The following is a 15,015-nucleotide window of genomic DNA, read 5'->3' as shown; positions in this document are numbered from 1 at the left end:
GGTTTTTGGTTGTTGTTGTTTTTCCTTTTGAAAACTTCCATACTGTCCAAACTTTCAGCATAGTTGTTGAGTTTTACAGATCACTTTATTGTGTGAAATGCTAGTTCAACTCACAAGTGAGGGCATGAGAGCATATTATCTCGCATATTTTCCCTGTCAGTTCTGTGTTAGCTGCAGTTATATTGCTTTACTGGTTTACTGTGGTTAGGCCAATTTTATAAAGAAAAAAAAAAGTTTTGCTTTTTTTTTCAGCTCCTAATTTTAGAGATTAGAAATCAAAATTGACCAGGCCCTTTTGTTTGATGGTGTTACCGTGGGGTATAAGAGCATGTCTTCAAACAGGAAGCCAAAGAAAGAATCAGACACTCGGCTCAGGCTTCTGTAGCCCCTGTCCCATAAGAGCGCACCACAGGAAGGCAGCATTCCCTCCCCAGAGCATCTCTACCGGGAATCATCTCTCCTATAAGGCCCTACTTCTTAAAAGTTTTACACTATCACCACAACACTGCCACCCTGGACACCAAACTTCCAAAGCATGAAGGCTCAGGATAGACCATACCATTTAACATAGCTATAGCAACTCAGGAGCTTGTTTAAAATTCTAAATTTCAAGGATTTTTTACAAGTATTTTCATTATTATCTTCTCATTATTTCAGTGTAGAATGACTTAATCTCTTAAAGCAGGAATGAGCTAGGCATGCTGGCACACAGCTTTAATCCCAGTACTCAGGGAGGCAGAGGCCAGCAGATCTCTGTGAGTTTGAGGCCAGCCTGGTCTACAAAGCTAGTCTAGGACAGCCAAGGCTACACAGAGAAACCCTGTCTTAAAAAAAAAAAAAAAAAAAAAAAACCTCTGTCCCTGGACTGACTTACACACTTACCAAATCTACCATTGCTGGATAACAGTGATTAAATTCTTCTTTCTGTCTCAGTGTCCTCATCCATAAAATGAGAATGGCAATAATACTGTCTTCTTCGTGGGGTTGATATGAGGAATGAATGAAAACCACGTAAAACAGTGCCTAACATGCAGCAGCACATCAGGGTTAGCCATTGCTGTTTTCAGTGACATGCCTGTAACTGGACCTTTGCTTTAGTCTGTCATGTCCTGTCATCATCAGGATAGTCCTTATAATTTTTAACTTCACTGTTAAAAATTTAATTACCTCATCTTTACAAAATGTTTTAAAAATGTAAGGTTCTCATATTAAATCACTTCCAGAAGTATAATCTTACATTAATTGTATTGAGCAGTGCCTAGGCCTGTTAAATTCCATGTTCATTATAAGCCTCTGGTATGTCTCAGTTAGTATTGAGAAACAATACAGAAAAAGAAGGTTTGCTTACTCTTTAGTTTGTTGTCAGGTCTTTATTACATTCTGAGTGGGGTCATGGTGGAAAGAAACTGGAGGCCTCTGAAGTTTATTGTTACAGTTCACTTAAGGTAGACAACACAGTAAATATTTCTTCTGCTTTGCTGAAATTTTTAGTTCTTGTCAAGACTGGTCTGACTGGTGTGGGCATTTGTGTGTGAGGGGATGATTTTTGTTGTTGTTGCTGTTGATTTTGAGGTAGGGTCTCCCTGTGTAGTTCTAGCTATTCTGGACCCCTGTATGTAGTCTAAGCTGGCCTTGAACTCAAAGATACCCACCGACCTCTGCCTCCTGTGTGCTGGTTTTAAACATATATGCCACTACATTCAGCCAGGTGTAGACTTTTTGTCACAGGCATAGGGCAGCTTCCAGACTCTCTTAGAAAAGAATGACAACCCAGTTCACATTTCTTAGGCATTTGTAATCTTTGGTGAATGGTTATAGTATTTGCTTTAAAAACAGTCCTAAAGCCCCAGCATGATGCAAGGTAAATGCTTTTGTTTGGGGACAGACTAACCTAAGACATCCAGGAGTTGATTTACAGGCCCTGCTTCTCTTTTACTTTTCATGAAGTTCAAAATCACAGTGTTTGATTGTTTAGTAAAGTTGGATCCTGAATTGTAGGAGCCTCCTTGGATTGGATTCTCCTTCCTCCTCTGTGGCCTCACTTCATAGGGAATCTTGCTGGCTGCTGTTCTCTGGTTATGGGCCGAAAGCTATGGCATTGTAAACCATGCATTTCTTCATAGAGACAGTAAATTTTGAGACCCTGAGATAGTTGAAGAATTCTCCTAAATTGTTATCTAGCTGGTCTCTTATTGAGTGGTTGGAGGGATGCTTGAGTCTGTTTTTTACAGTTATTTCGTTTAGTAGTCTCTAAAATTAACTTTCCTTTGAATAAGAATAGATTGGTCTTTGCTGTTGATTTGCAAAAGGTTCTTGCAATATAGGCCTGGCTGTTAGGGTACTCACTATGTAGCCCAGGCTGGCCTTGACTGCATGACAGTTATCTTGCCTTGGCTTCATGAGAATGAATCCTTTTTGTGACGTTTCCTCCACTGTTCTAAAAGAGTGGTAATAAAGGAATGAAACATATGATTTTTTTAAGAAAGTGTAAAAATAGATAATTGATTTTCAGAAATGAAAACACCATGCCAAGGATTAACTGTTCTGTGTAACCAAACTAGGACTCTTACTTTAGGGGTGTTGTAAATGGTTCACAGGTGTTTCGTGTATTCTCAGGACTAGAATCTATTTTAGGAACCAAGTTTGTCTGTTCATTTGTTTATGTATATGTTTGCTCCCTGGAACTTGAGATCCTCTTGCCTCTACATCCTGAGTCCTGAGTTTACAGTGCTGATAGTGTTAATTGAACTGTGGGATTGAACAGCACAGCAGAGCTTATTTTGTTTGTCTGACTTCATAATGATATGGCAGCTCTCCTCCTCACCCCTTTTAACAAGTCATTTTCTTCAGATAGTAGCAGGAGAGACTCCTGGAAAACGTTGATCCAGAGGCATCAGAAAAATGTTTACAAGTAATGCTCTGGCATCTGCTAAGTCTTTCTCAGTACTGCTCTGGGAGAGAAAAGAAATAGAAGCCATGTTAGGCAGATACTCTGCATCTTGTTTTCTTCCCTAGCACAGCATTTTTAATTCTGCAAAATGTGCTGTTATTTTGGTTATGTGGCAATGAGGTTGGCCTGGAAAATCTGTGTTTGTAGAAAGGAAGGCAGGACTTCCTTCTTTATATTTGGGGTGGGGGTGGCATTTGTGAGCTAGCAGATGGGGTGCTGGTTGAACTCAGGTTCTGTAGAAGAACAACATGTGCTCTTAGCCACTGAGCCATCTTTCTAGCTTGAGGAATGAAAAATTTGGTTTGGTTTGGTTTTTACTGGGTGGTGGTTGGGTGGGGCTGATGAATGAGACACATGGACATTGTAGTACTAGGCTGCTTGGAAAAGGAGAAATTTTGGTCAGAAAATGTAAATATCTCATCTGAACCTTTTTTTAAATTAATTACATTCCTATGAACTTAAACAGAATATTTATTTAAGTTTGAAATAAGGTAAACAGTGTGTGTGAAAGCACTCAATAATCTCTTCCAAACATTACTATTAATGAGTATTTTCTAGTGGGTGTTGCTTTTATTTATTTATTTATATTTTGTCACTTACAGTGTGCATGACAGCACAGTCATGTCATTGATCCCTTGAATATTACTTAACTATTCACTGGGAGTATACTGACATTAAAGAAGTTCTTTGTAAAAAAAAAAAAAAACCCATCCTTTCTCAATATAGTTTTCTAGTTTATTTCATATGTGATTAATGTATCTACCAAATTATAAATAAAACTGAACTGTAAGGGCTTAAAAGTATATACAAATTTTAGAGTTTGAAAAAAGCACTCCCTTTGCTTTGAAAATAGTTTGTACAATTTGTATTGTTAATCAAATGCTTATCACAGAATTCTTGCTGTCTTCCATCTTCTGCCAACAATAACCTTCTGCTTGCCGTGATAAAGATGCCTCTTATTTAAACAGTCAGTGCTGAGACTGGAGAGATTGCGACAAGGTTAAGAGTACTTGCTGTTTTGGGGAAGGACCCAGTTTGGGTTCCCAGCATCCACACGGTAGTTCTGCCTGAACTCTAGTTTCTGGCATGTGATGCCCTCCTCTGACCTGTGATGCCCTCCTCTGACCTCATGCGCATGGTACACATACATACATGTTTTCATTCACACATACATGCCATCACTCATACGTACATGCAGCCACTCTAACATACACAAAAAAATGCTTTTATAAAACAGTCAAAGTAGGAAAACTAAAACCAAAAAAAACCCAAGTTTTGTTTGATTTGGTTTGGGTTTTTTCTCTTCAGCAGGAATTGCTTTCCGTAAGCAAACTTAGCCTCTGTTGTCTGGATGGCCCAGGCAGAACCTGAGCTCAGGATTCTTCTGTGCTAGTTAGACTCTGTCGCAGCTTGATTTTCAGGCACAAACGGCCATGCTTGGCCAAAAGCTAAGATTTATTTTAAAACAGCAGAGAAAGTGATTATTTAAACATCATTAAATTTTGTTAAACCATTTAAGTTTGGGCTAGAGAAATGACTCAGCAGTTAAAAGCATATACACTGCCCTTCCAGGGAACCTGAGTTCAGCCCCCAGCACCCATGACCCATGGCTTATAACCACCTACAACCCCAGCTCCAGGAGATCAGATCTCTGCCTCTGTGAACACCCAACACTCCTGTAAACATAGCCACACAGATACATACAATAGTTAAAAATCAAAACTCGTCAATTTATCAGAACACTAAAAATGCTTTTACTTTCATTTAAATGGTATCCAGCAAAATTAAAAGTTAAAAATAATAAAATCAGATTATAATCTGTATTAGTCTTAGAAAAAATTCCACTGAGATTCTGTGTTAGGAAAAGAACCAATAGTATTCTAAATTCTAGATCTTAATTTTGAACTATTAAATGGTTTGATGAGTTGAAACTTTAAAAGTAGCAGTACGTTGGACCATCATGTTGGCTCAGCAAGTAAAGATGCTTGCTTCATAACCCAAAGGCCTGAGTCCAATCCCTAAAACCCACATGAAGATAGAAACAGAAAACTAACTTCACACAGTTGTCCTCTGACCTTCATGGACTGTGGCATGTGCCCTGCCATGCCACCCCCCCCCCATCATATAAACATATACATGATAATGACAAAAGTTATTTTAGGAAGCTAAAAGTCTCTTACACATTCTACTAATGTGTGAATCTTTAATGACTGGAAATCTTTACTCCTTCAGAAAACATTTCATATCTGCTGAAACACACCACCTATTTAACGATTAAATAATCACTCAAGATTTATTAAATAAAGCATCTTTGTTACTTTTTGTTGTTTTGTTTTATTGTTGTTATTATTATCATTGTTTTTGTCTGTTTATGACGGGGTCTCAACCCTGGGCTGTGCTTCTCAAGTGCCAGGATCAAAAACATGGTTTTGGGGTCTTTTTTTGTTTTTAAAACAGGGTCTCACTATGTGGCCCCAACTCAGATCTTGCAATGTAGACCAGTTTAGTCATGAATTTTATGGCATTCTTCCTATCTCTAGGTTCTAAGTCCTGGAATTAAAGGTATGCCACCATGCCCAACTTCATAGTATTTTTATGTCATGGAAAAATAAAAGGGAATTTTGCATGTTGGCTATTTCGCTTATTTTTCTGTCTTTGTTAGGTCTTATAAAACTTAGAGAAACTCCCTCTGCTAGATTTAGATGTTTCATACAGCAATACTAAGCTCTGACACTACTTCTTAAATCCAGGTTTCTACAAGCTGTGTTTTTGTTTCTGTCAGTATAAACATGAGTGCTAGCATTACAAGTGTGTGCCAGTATTCTTTTCAATACAAGACTGCTTGTTATAGGGGATCCTAGATCTTTAAACAAATTATCAGGTGTGAAGACCAGGCCTTTCACTTACTGTGTTCATGAAATGAACCACTTGGATTACAAGTGGTGACATTTCTTTTTCCGTGATAGTGGTTTGGGTAATGATTAACTCTTTTCTTGCTTCAGGTGGGATCCCATCGTGTTCGTATGTCGAGGGGATTTGAAGCCAATGCACCTGCTTTTGACAGGTAGAACTGATTATTTTTATGTAGTACTATAGATGAGGCTAATGTTGTATTTACTTTGTGTAGCATTGTTCTATATAGCAGAACTTTTTATTATCTTTTTCTGTTGGTTTTTTTTTTTTAATTCACTTTACATCCTGGTTGTAGCCCCATTCCTCCTCTCCTCCTATTCCTCCTATTCTCCCATCCCATCCTCCCTATTCCTCAGAGAAGGGGTGCTCCCTTTCCAATCTACCTCATCAAGTCACTTCTGGACAGAGTGTGTCTTCTTCCCCTGTGGCAGTACCACTAGGGAGAAGTGATTAAAATGCTAGCAAATTAGTCCATGTCAGATGCATCAGATGTATTTATATTTTCCTTACTAAAGGACCCACATGAAGCCTAAGCTGCCCATTGACTACCTCTGTGTAGGGGGCGTAGGTGCACTTCATGCATGGTCTTTGGTTGATGTATCAGTCTCTGTAAGACTGTTTGGGCCCTTGTCTTTATTTTTAATTGCCTTTTTTCAGCAGTACCCTTTATCCTCATGAATACAGGTGTGCATTAACCATACCACCTTGCACTAAGGTTTTTCTTGAGCACATATAAATATGTTAAAGTTTAATAGACACAGTGAGAGATTAACAACTAATTGTATTATATACATTATGAAATTCTCAATAAATAAAAATTTTAAAAATAGAAGAATTATAATAGTGCAGTCTACTAAAATAATTGCGTGACATAGCATCTCTCTAGAAAAGAGTCAGGGTAGGTGTTAGCATTTTTGGACCCTGATTGACATCAGGTAACAGAAACTGTGGCAGCAAAGCCACAGATAAAAGGAGGCTTCAAGGGCTGGAGCTAGTCAGGAGCCCCTTCTGAAGATTCCTGAAGCATGTGGTCATCAGAAGGACCCAATGGGCCTGGTCCTGCTTTGTCTGTTGTCAGCCTTGCAATGGAAAGTAAGCTGGAGGCTGGATGGCTCCAGGTGAGGTGAGAGGCTCAGCATCCATAAGTCAGAGGGGAAATTGTGCCTTCTGAATTTTACAAATTCAGTTTGAGAACATGTAGGATGGATTTGCATCCAATTTAGCAAATTTTATGAGTTTCTTGTTTACTGGGCAGAAAGGCTATAAATTGAATATACTGTCTCCTGTCTTTTGTTAATAGGCATTTCCGAACACTTAAGGATTTGTATGGCAAACAAATAGTAGTAAATTTGCTTGGCTCTAAGGAAGGTGAACACATGCTGAGTAAGGCTTTCCAGGTGAGTGTGGCTCCTTTACCTTCTCTTCTGACCTTTGATCACATAGAATGGACACAAAAACAAAGTAATCAGATTCCCCTCGGTTCAAGAAAAGCAGACAGTAGGTACTGGTGATGCCTTTAACTCTCTTAGGCTATTAGGAAATAGTATAGGCAAAATAATTAATCAGTGATGGATCAAGGTAAATTACGTTATGTAAGCTATGTAGAATAGTCAGAAAATGTTTTCTAAGGTTTAAATCAAGAAGTCTAGTTAGGTGGAAAAATAACCTAATTAGATATTTTTTAAGATTGTAAGAAAATTATTGTTAATTAAACATTATGTTTTTGAGAGTGACATTTTAATGGTAAACTTAAAATATATATTTGTATTGGAAGAAATCATAAAAGATGAGTCTTTTAATCTGATTAGTCTTTCTGTTAAAAGTTAAGGGGCTTTATTTTGGCTTCTCTAGTAGGTTAAAGTGCTTACTAAATTTGTATCATAATAAAACACTGGTGATTGGAAACTCATTTTCTTTTTTTTTTTTTTTTCACTTTAAGTTTTTCAATACAGGGTTTCTCTGTGTAGCCTTGGCTATCCTGGACTTGCTTTGTAGACCAGACTGGCCCCAAACACACAGAGATCTGCCTGCCTCTGCCTTTCCAAGTGCTGGGACTACAGGCATCCTGCTGAACTGTTTCCTTTTCTAAACCAAAATAAAGCATTAATCAGGTTCCCTGAATTAATTATACCATTGATTCTCTCAGGGATTGTGTATGGGGTTTTAGACAGTAAATACCATTAGATATCAAAAAATGCCCCTTTTGTTGCCAGTGTCAGTGAAAGCTTTTTGGGGATCAGTAACCTTTCAAAGAACTACCTAAGTTTCAGTTTGGAAGGTAAGTGTGAAGTATGTGCTGTGGTGCTGTAGCAATGGACCACTTAGCTAACATCTACATGAGCATTTGCTGTTTTTCTTTCAGAGTCATTTGAAAGCCTCTGAACATGCCTCTGATATCCACATGGTGTCCTTTGACTATCATCAAATGGTTAAAGGAGGAAAGGCAGAGAAATTACACAGTGTTCTGAAACCACAAGTCCAGAAGTTTCTAGATTATGGATTTTTTTATTTCGATGGCAGTGAAGTTCAAAGGTTTGATGCTCTTCTCTTTAAATTGGAACTTTGCTACAAGTTAAAATCATTCTTAATATTGAATTTTAAGTTTTCTTTTTTATGTTGAAGTTTATAATTCTAAAGTATTTTTAATACTTTATGTTAAGTTTGTCTTTTTTTTCTCTAGATTTCAACAAATAATAATAAAACGTACCATAATCTAGAGCATATTGTGGGGCAGCAGTGCATTTGTATCAGTAACAGTCTAGGAGTAGGACCCTTTGCATTTGAGGAAACTGAGGGTGGGCTTCATCTGCTCCAGGCCACTAGGAAGCATTAGAGCTGCTGTTCACCTGGCTTCAAACTTCAGTTCTTGACCCTAGTAAAGACCATTACATGCAACTAAAAGGAAACCCATGCTTATTGTCTGTATTAGTGTAACTTAAATTCTTAGTTTTTATATCCAGAATAAGAAAATAAGGTGAAAGCTTTAGGTTAAAGTTTTAGATTGAAGTCAACTTACGAACAAAGTTCAAAGTTACTGGCATTTTGTTTTGTTTTGTTTCAGTTTGTGTTTTTTATGTCAGCAGCTTTATAGGACATTCAGAAAAACAATTTGTTTGTTTTAAATAGCCATTTCCAAAATACTTATTATTTTTGTGGAAAGAACTATAGGATTATAAACCTGAATGTATATTTAGCTATGTTAACTACAGGCTTAGTTAAAAGTATGTGATAGATATGTGATGAAAAAAGCATGACAAAAATATTAACATGTAGAATCTAGGTATATGTATAGATGTTAACAGTTTAATATTTTCATTATTATTTTGTGCGTGAGAATGGTGATGATATAAAGGTGGAGCTAGAAGGGCATTCAGTTTTAATCTTGTCTGTGGCTGTCAATTTATTTATGCTTTATTCAAGCTGAAAACTAGCCATAAAACTTTTTTGAAATTGTTACAGGTGCCAGACTGGTACAGTTCGGACAAACTGCTTGGATTGTCTGGATAGAACAAATAGTGTGCAAGCATTCCTTGGTTTAGAGGTAAAAAAGTTTCTGCCTGTGCCATATGTATCCCGAGTGGACCTTATTAAAGACTTTTGTTTCTACTTTTTGCCTCTCCCCGCCAAGCCCTTTGTGATTTAACTGTTCCCTTCAATGCTCTGACAGACATCAACTTTTCCTTCTATTGTTCCTTAACATGCCTTATAGACACCTGCATGTATGTCGGAGTGACCAGTGAGACAGTATGTATGGAACTTTATGTTGACGTCTTCAAGATTTTATTTTAGGATGTGGAAAATCTGTTTTTATGTTTTACATTTTTCTGTAGAGTTATATTTTTGATAGTTTGCAACCCAATCCAAGTGGACATTATTTATGCTCATTTGACTGTTTATTCGTAAGTTCAGTCTAGTACAGACAGTCTCGGGTATTCAGAAAGCTGGAGCAGCACTGAGTTTTACCAATTCTTCCCAATCCAGTAAGTCAGTGTCATAAGGTGGTTTGGATTCTCTTTGCATTAGGCGGGACTTAGTTTTCAAGAACTGTGAAGACAGGAATAGACAGTAAATGATTCTTTTTTCTAGTTAATGATCTTAAATTTGGCCAACTTGCATTGGTTAATTATCAAAGCTCAGCTTTGTCTCAAAATGAAAATCTAGTTGTATAAAATTCTCTGTGGCACAGATCTTTTTTATGTAAGTAAATTTTACTATTTTGATTTTAAAAACCTATCACTGATGTCATTTATCGTATTTTTTGTTAAAATATGATACATAAGACATGAGAGGAGGCAAGTTGTAATTAGATAAATTCACATGGATGAGATTTGATTGAGGCCCTGGCTTTCAGTTTCTAGCTCTGCTCATGCTTAGTGAAGTTCTTAGACTTAACTTACCAAGTGTTCATATTGCTTTTATTGCCACCCAGCATGGAGGGTTTGTCGCCAAAGGCCCTTGAAGTTGTTGTGCACGTGATTCTCACAGTTCTTTTATACGTGCCACCAGTGTAGATTGTATACATGAAAAGCTGCCGTGATGTTTTCAGGGCTTCTCTGTGATGCTTAGGAGTAGCTTGCCTCTTCTCTTGATCACCTGACATTAATTACCCAAGCTTCCAGAACAAAGTCCAAAATGAAAACTTACTTATATTTAGGTAAACTCAGTACATCTTTTTCTCTGCTCTCCTGAAGAGATTAGCAGTGGATTAGCTAGATTCTTTAGTAAGCAAGATAAACTGTAATCTGACTGTAGGGGTGGCTATGAGATTAATTGAAGGTAACATTACTAATTTTATTTCCAAATTCACATTCGCTTTTGAGTCTCCTAAAATGTCATTTTACCTTAAAATCTGTAAGTTTTACCTTCAACATTGAAACGGTCATAAACATAGCCCGGTACAGTGTTAATACTTTCAGAGTCCTATATTTATAAATTTTAACTTTAAAATTCTAGTAGTTGTAAAATGTCACATTATGATGAATATATTATTCTATCTACCTTAAAAATACTTGTTTGCTCTTTCAGATGCTAGCTAAACAGCTGGATGCCCTGGGTTTGGCTGAAAAGCCCCAGTTGGTGACACGCTTTCAAGAAGTTTTCCGGTCCATGTGGTCTGTGAATGGCGATTCAATCAGTAAAATATATGCAGGCACCGGAGCCCTTGAAGGGAAGGCCAAGGTAGAGCTGAATCTGTCAGATTAATTTCCATCTTTCTTCTCTCTGTGGAAAGATTTGAAATTACTTTTTAAGTAATAGGTTTTTAAGTTAACAGATGTCTTTTAGGATTATTTCTTTATGCTTTCATGACCTGTCTGATACATCCTTCCACAGTAGTAGATCCTGATGATTAAATGCAAAATAGACAATTATCTAGACTTAAGGGGTAAGTATACTTTTAGAAGTAATCCACTGTGTATGTACTTACATTATTTTATATGGCTTAATACTGTATATCCTTTCAATCTCCCTAGTAATGGGAACAGGGACTGTCTCTGACATGGACTCAGTGACTGCTCTTTGATCACCTCCCCCTCATGGGGGAGCAGCCTTTCCAGGCCACAGAGGAATACAATGCAGCCAATCCTGATGAGACCTGATAGGCTAGGGTTAGAGGGAAAGGGAGGAGGATCTCCCCTATCAGTGGACTGGGGGACGGGCATGGGAGGAGATGAGGGAGGGGGCTACAGTAGGGATACAAAGTGAATAAACTGTAATTTATAAAAAAGTTAATGAATTAAATAAAGAAAATTATTTTATTGATTTTAAATAAGATTTTTTTTTAAACCATAGTCTTCATAAAGTACCCTGTCTCATTTGTGTTTATATTCTCTGTATAGGGCCTCTATTTAGGAGTTATGTCACAAATATTAGCAGGACATATGGTCCATCACCAATTTATGCAAGTGGTACAATGAACCCAGCATTACTTGGGCTTAATTATGAACTTTTTCTTTTCTATTTGTTTTGCTTTTAAAAAGAAGCTATCACTGTGCAGTAAAGGGTGGGACATGTGTTCAGCTACAATACTGACTCTCACCAGGGTGTGGAGCTGCTTGTGTTATCTTTCTGTTACTTTCCTCTTTGGTACTTGGCTCTTGTTGTGAGATTTGGGGCTATATCTGGAACATGTTTTATGATTCTGTGTACTTAAATATTGTTTAACTGTTTAAGGGTCCCTGGCTTTAATTTAATTTTACGCAAATTTCTACAATTCCTCAAATTATTTCTGGGTAAAAGTGAGAACATTTAGCTAGACCATGGTGGTTCACATCTATAATCTCAGCATTAGAGACGTTGAGACAGGAGGATTGTCAAAAGTTCAGAACCAACCTAGGCTATATAGAAAGGACCAGACTTGACAAGACCCACTTTAAAAAAAACCAAAAACAAAACACTTTAAACAAAACAAAAACAAAAAGAGAAAGCTCTAGCCATTTTAATGATCTCAATGATCTCATGAGCTGTAACACAGCAGCTGAGGTTCTGCGAGGATTGCTCATCGTCTCAGGTCTTTCCATTCACTCTGCCTCCTCTGCTGCAGGCAACAGCCTCACCTGCAGGGCACCGCTGCTCACCTCTCAGGAGTGATGTGTAGTCTCTGTTCCAGGTTCTCACTCCTAGACACTGCTTTCTTTTGAAAATCTGAAATTGCTTTTATTTATTCCTTTTAAAAATAGCATAATTCTTGCTATTAAAATCTGATTCTCCGACTGATGCTTGAAAATATTCTTTTATATTCTTCTGCCTTGTTTCTGCTGTGAATAAGACAATATATGTACCTAAGTTGCATATATTTTCAGTATACTTATCTTTAACATAATATATAGATATGAAATCTTTATATATAAATATTAAATATGCTAGTCTAAAATGAGCTAAAAATCTAACACCTGAACTGCTCTTTCTTTTCCTTTCTCTCGGCTCCTTTTGATTAATGCCTGATAATGTGAATGGTGAGTGTTTTTTGCTTTCAGTAACATCATTTTATATATTATGTGACAAAAAATTTAATGCCATATTATAATTAGTGGCATATAAGAAAATTGGCTCTTTATTTCGAAAAGAAGCCTATAATTACTGTTGTTTTTCAAAGGGATGAAAATTACCCATTCCAAACGGAAGTTATTTTTGACAAAGAATCAAAGTAAATATTGTCTGATAATATGCCTTAAATGAACTATCTTTTCGCTAAAAGTTGTAATCAGCCTCTCATTTTGGAATAGGTATTTATTCCTATGATTTATATTTGCATAGGCAACAAAATGTCTTTAATATACAAACCAAAATTTTTGTATTATATTTGTGAGATGTAATTACAAATTTATTAACTAGACCTTTGATTTTAGATTCAGTTTTATTTTTATCTACCATTAAATTATTGGGGAGTGAGAAACCTCAATTTTATATTGTCAGAATACCCAGAAGGTTTTCTAGTAGCTATAAGTTCAGTGTATCTTCCTTTGGTCCCATGCCTCTTCCCACCCAACCCACCCCACATTTAAAAGCTGTGATGTAGGAAAGAATTTTTAAATTTAAATAAATATATTATAAATTATTTACTGTTTAATATATTACTAGATGGAATTGTGGCATTTAGTTTCTTTTTCGTGAAGACTATAAGGGAAGAAATGTATTTTAAAGCCTTTTCATGTAGTTATATATTTAAAAGATAATGATTAGGACCTTTTTAATACTAGAATTTTATAAAATCAATTTAAAATTACAAAATAACCATTGAGTAAAAACAGTATTTCAAGCAAGAGCCCATGTCCCTTACTCCCACAACAGGCTGGAAAGTTAAAAGACGGTGCTCGCTCTGTTACCAGAACCATTCAGAATAACTTCTTCGACAGCTCCAAGCAAGAAGCCATTGATATTTTGCTCCTGGGAAATACTCTAAACAGTGATTTAGCTGACAAAGCCCGAGCACTTCTAACTACTGGAAGTTTGCGTGGTATGTATACTTTGTGTTTTATTTACTTCATTTATTTGTAGTCCTAAAATGTCCAAAAGAAGTAAATCTGAACTTATCCTCATGAGTACTTTTTAGGCTATAGTTGATTTAAATAATTTTAGAAGGAATTTCTGTACAGTTTGGGGTTTTTTGAAATAGCATTCTCCAGTGAAGCTTTTTTCTTGTCAGGTGTTAATACTGTGAGTGATTCTTAGCCACAAACTGGCTGTTTTGTTCTGAACACTATGTGTCCTTTCTTCTGTAGATTGTGACTGGGGCTGTGTATAAGTGCTGCTAACCTGCTACAAGGCAGGGTTCCATAGACTGTAAGCTAGCACATCGTGTGTATATCCAGCTGTACAGGCAATGCTTCATTGAGAAAACCCTGTTCTACATTGGTTAATTTTTCATAAACACCACAAGTCTTTCTGTAATCATGTCCTAACTTTGGTTGCTATTGTTTGAGTTGGCTTAAGTAATAGTAATGGTTTAAAGTAGTGTTTCTTATTGACCACTAACTGCTATTATCCATTTTAATATTTCACATAAATATATAGCTTTCAAGATAGCTTTTTACCTCTTATTGTATGCCTTTTAAAAAATTTGAATTTCTCATATTAGTGAGTACACAAAAGCAATATTATGAGGAAACTAAACATTCTTGTTCTGTAATACATTAGACTTCCTGCCCCTCCCCAGCTTTATTGAGGTATAATTGACAGGTTCACTTAGATTTTTTTTTTTTTTTTTTTTTTTTTTTTTTTAGTTACACTTTTTTCCTATTAGAACTTTATAGCACTGTAGACTTCTTTCCTGTTAGGCCCAAAGCTTCCAAAACGCACTCCACACAGGACATTTTCTGTATCCAGAAATGTCTTCTTGAGACTGACCTTACAGGAGATCATAGCCTGTCAGATTTCTCCTGTGAAGGCCATTCATTATAAGCAGCTCCTCCAGAATGTATAAATAGCCTTGGGGGATGGGACTACTCAAAACTCTTAAAATTTAAAAAAAAAAAAGTCTGACACTTACTACATCTTTGAACTTCAGACTTCTTCCTGGCTTCCAGAAGTAAGACTGACTGATTTCTGTTTTGTCACCTCTTTCCACCTGTGCCTACTCTGATGTGGAGGCATTAATAAGCAACAATTGAAAGTAAGTGTGTGAAGGGAAAGGACAAGCAAAGACGCTCAGTAAC

General features: G+C 36.6%; 1 protein-coding gene and 1 long non-coding RNA gene across 19 annotated transcripts in view; one reads left to right on the top strand and one right to left on the bottom strand.

Moving 5' to 3' along the window:
- Synj1 (synaptojanin 1) overlaps window positions 1-15,015 on the top strand; it is a 77,163-nt gene that overhangs the window by 23,892 nt on the left and 38,256 nt on the right. For 9 of the 18 annotated variants that reach the window (XM_060370724.1, XM_060370720.1, XM_060370719.1 and 6 more), the window contains exons 7-12: window positions 5,953-6,014; window positions 7,164-7,260; window positions 8,226-8,395; window positions 9,323-9,404; window positions 10,889-11,041; window positions 13,661-13,817. In XM_060370724.1, the coding sequence (XP_060226707.1) occupies window positions 5,953-6,014; window positions 7,164-7,260; window positions 8,226-8,395; window positions 9,323-9,404; window positions 10,889-11,041; window positions 13,661-13,817 (721 nt within the window). Of the gene's footprint in view, window positions 1-5,952; window positions 6,015-7,163; window positions 7,261-8,225; window positions 8,396-9,322; window positions 9,405-10,888; window positions 11,042-13,651; window positions 13,818-15,015 lie in introns of all 18 variants that reach the window. The other 9 variants (XM_060370723.1, XM_060370716.1, XM_060370721.1 and 6 more) reach the window with 1 other exon arrangement.
- The window catches only part of LOC132648602 (uncharacterized), a 45,198-nt gene continuing 39,846 nt past the window's right edge, over window positions 9,664-15,015 (bottom strand). The window contains exons 2-3 of the long non-coding RNA XR_009587034.1: window positions 10,862-11,083; window positions 9,664-9,907 (exon numbers count right to left, since the gene is read on the bottom strand). This is a non-coding gene — a long non-coding RNA (uncharacterized LOC132648602). The remainder of the gene's footprint in view (window positions 9,908-10,861; window positions 11,084-15,015) is intronic.

This window comes from Meriones unguiculatus, chromosome 17, assembly GCF_030254825.1.
Source record: "Meriones unguiculatus strain TT.TT164.6M chromosome 17, Bangor_MerUng_6.1, whole genome shotgun sequence".
Taxonomy (NCBI): Eukaryota; Metazoa; Chordata; class Mammalia; order Rodentia; family Muridae; genus Meriones; species Meriones unguiculatus.
This window is presented reverse-complemented; position numbering and strand designations above follow the sequence as displayed.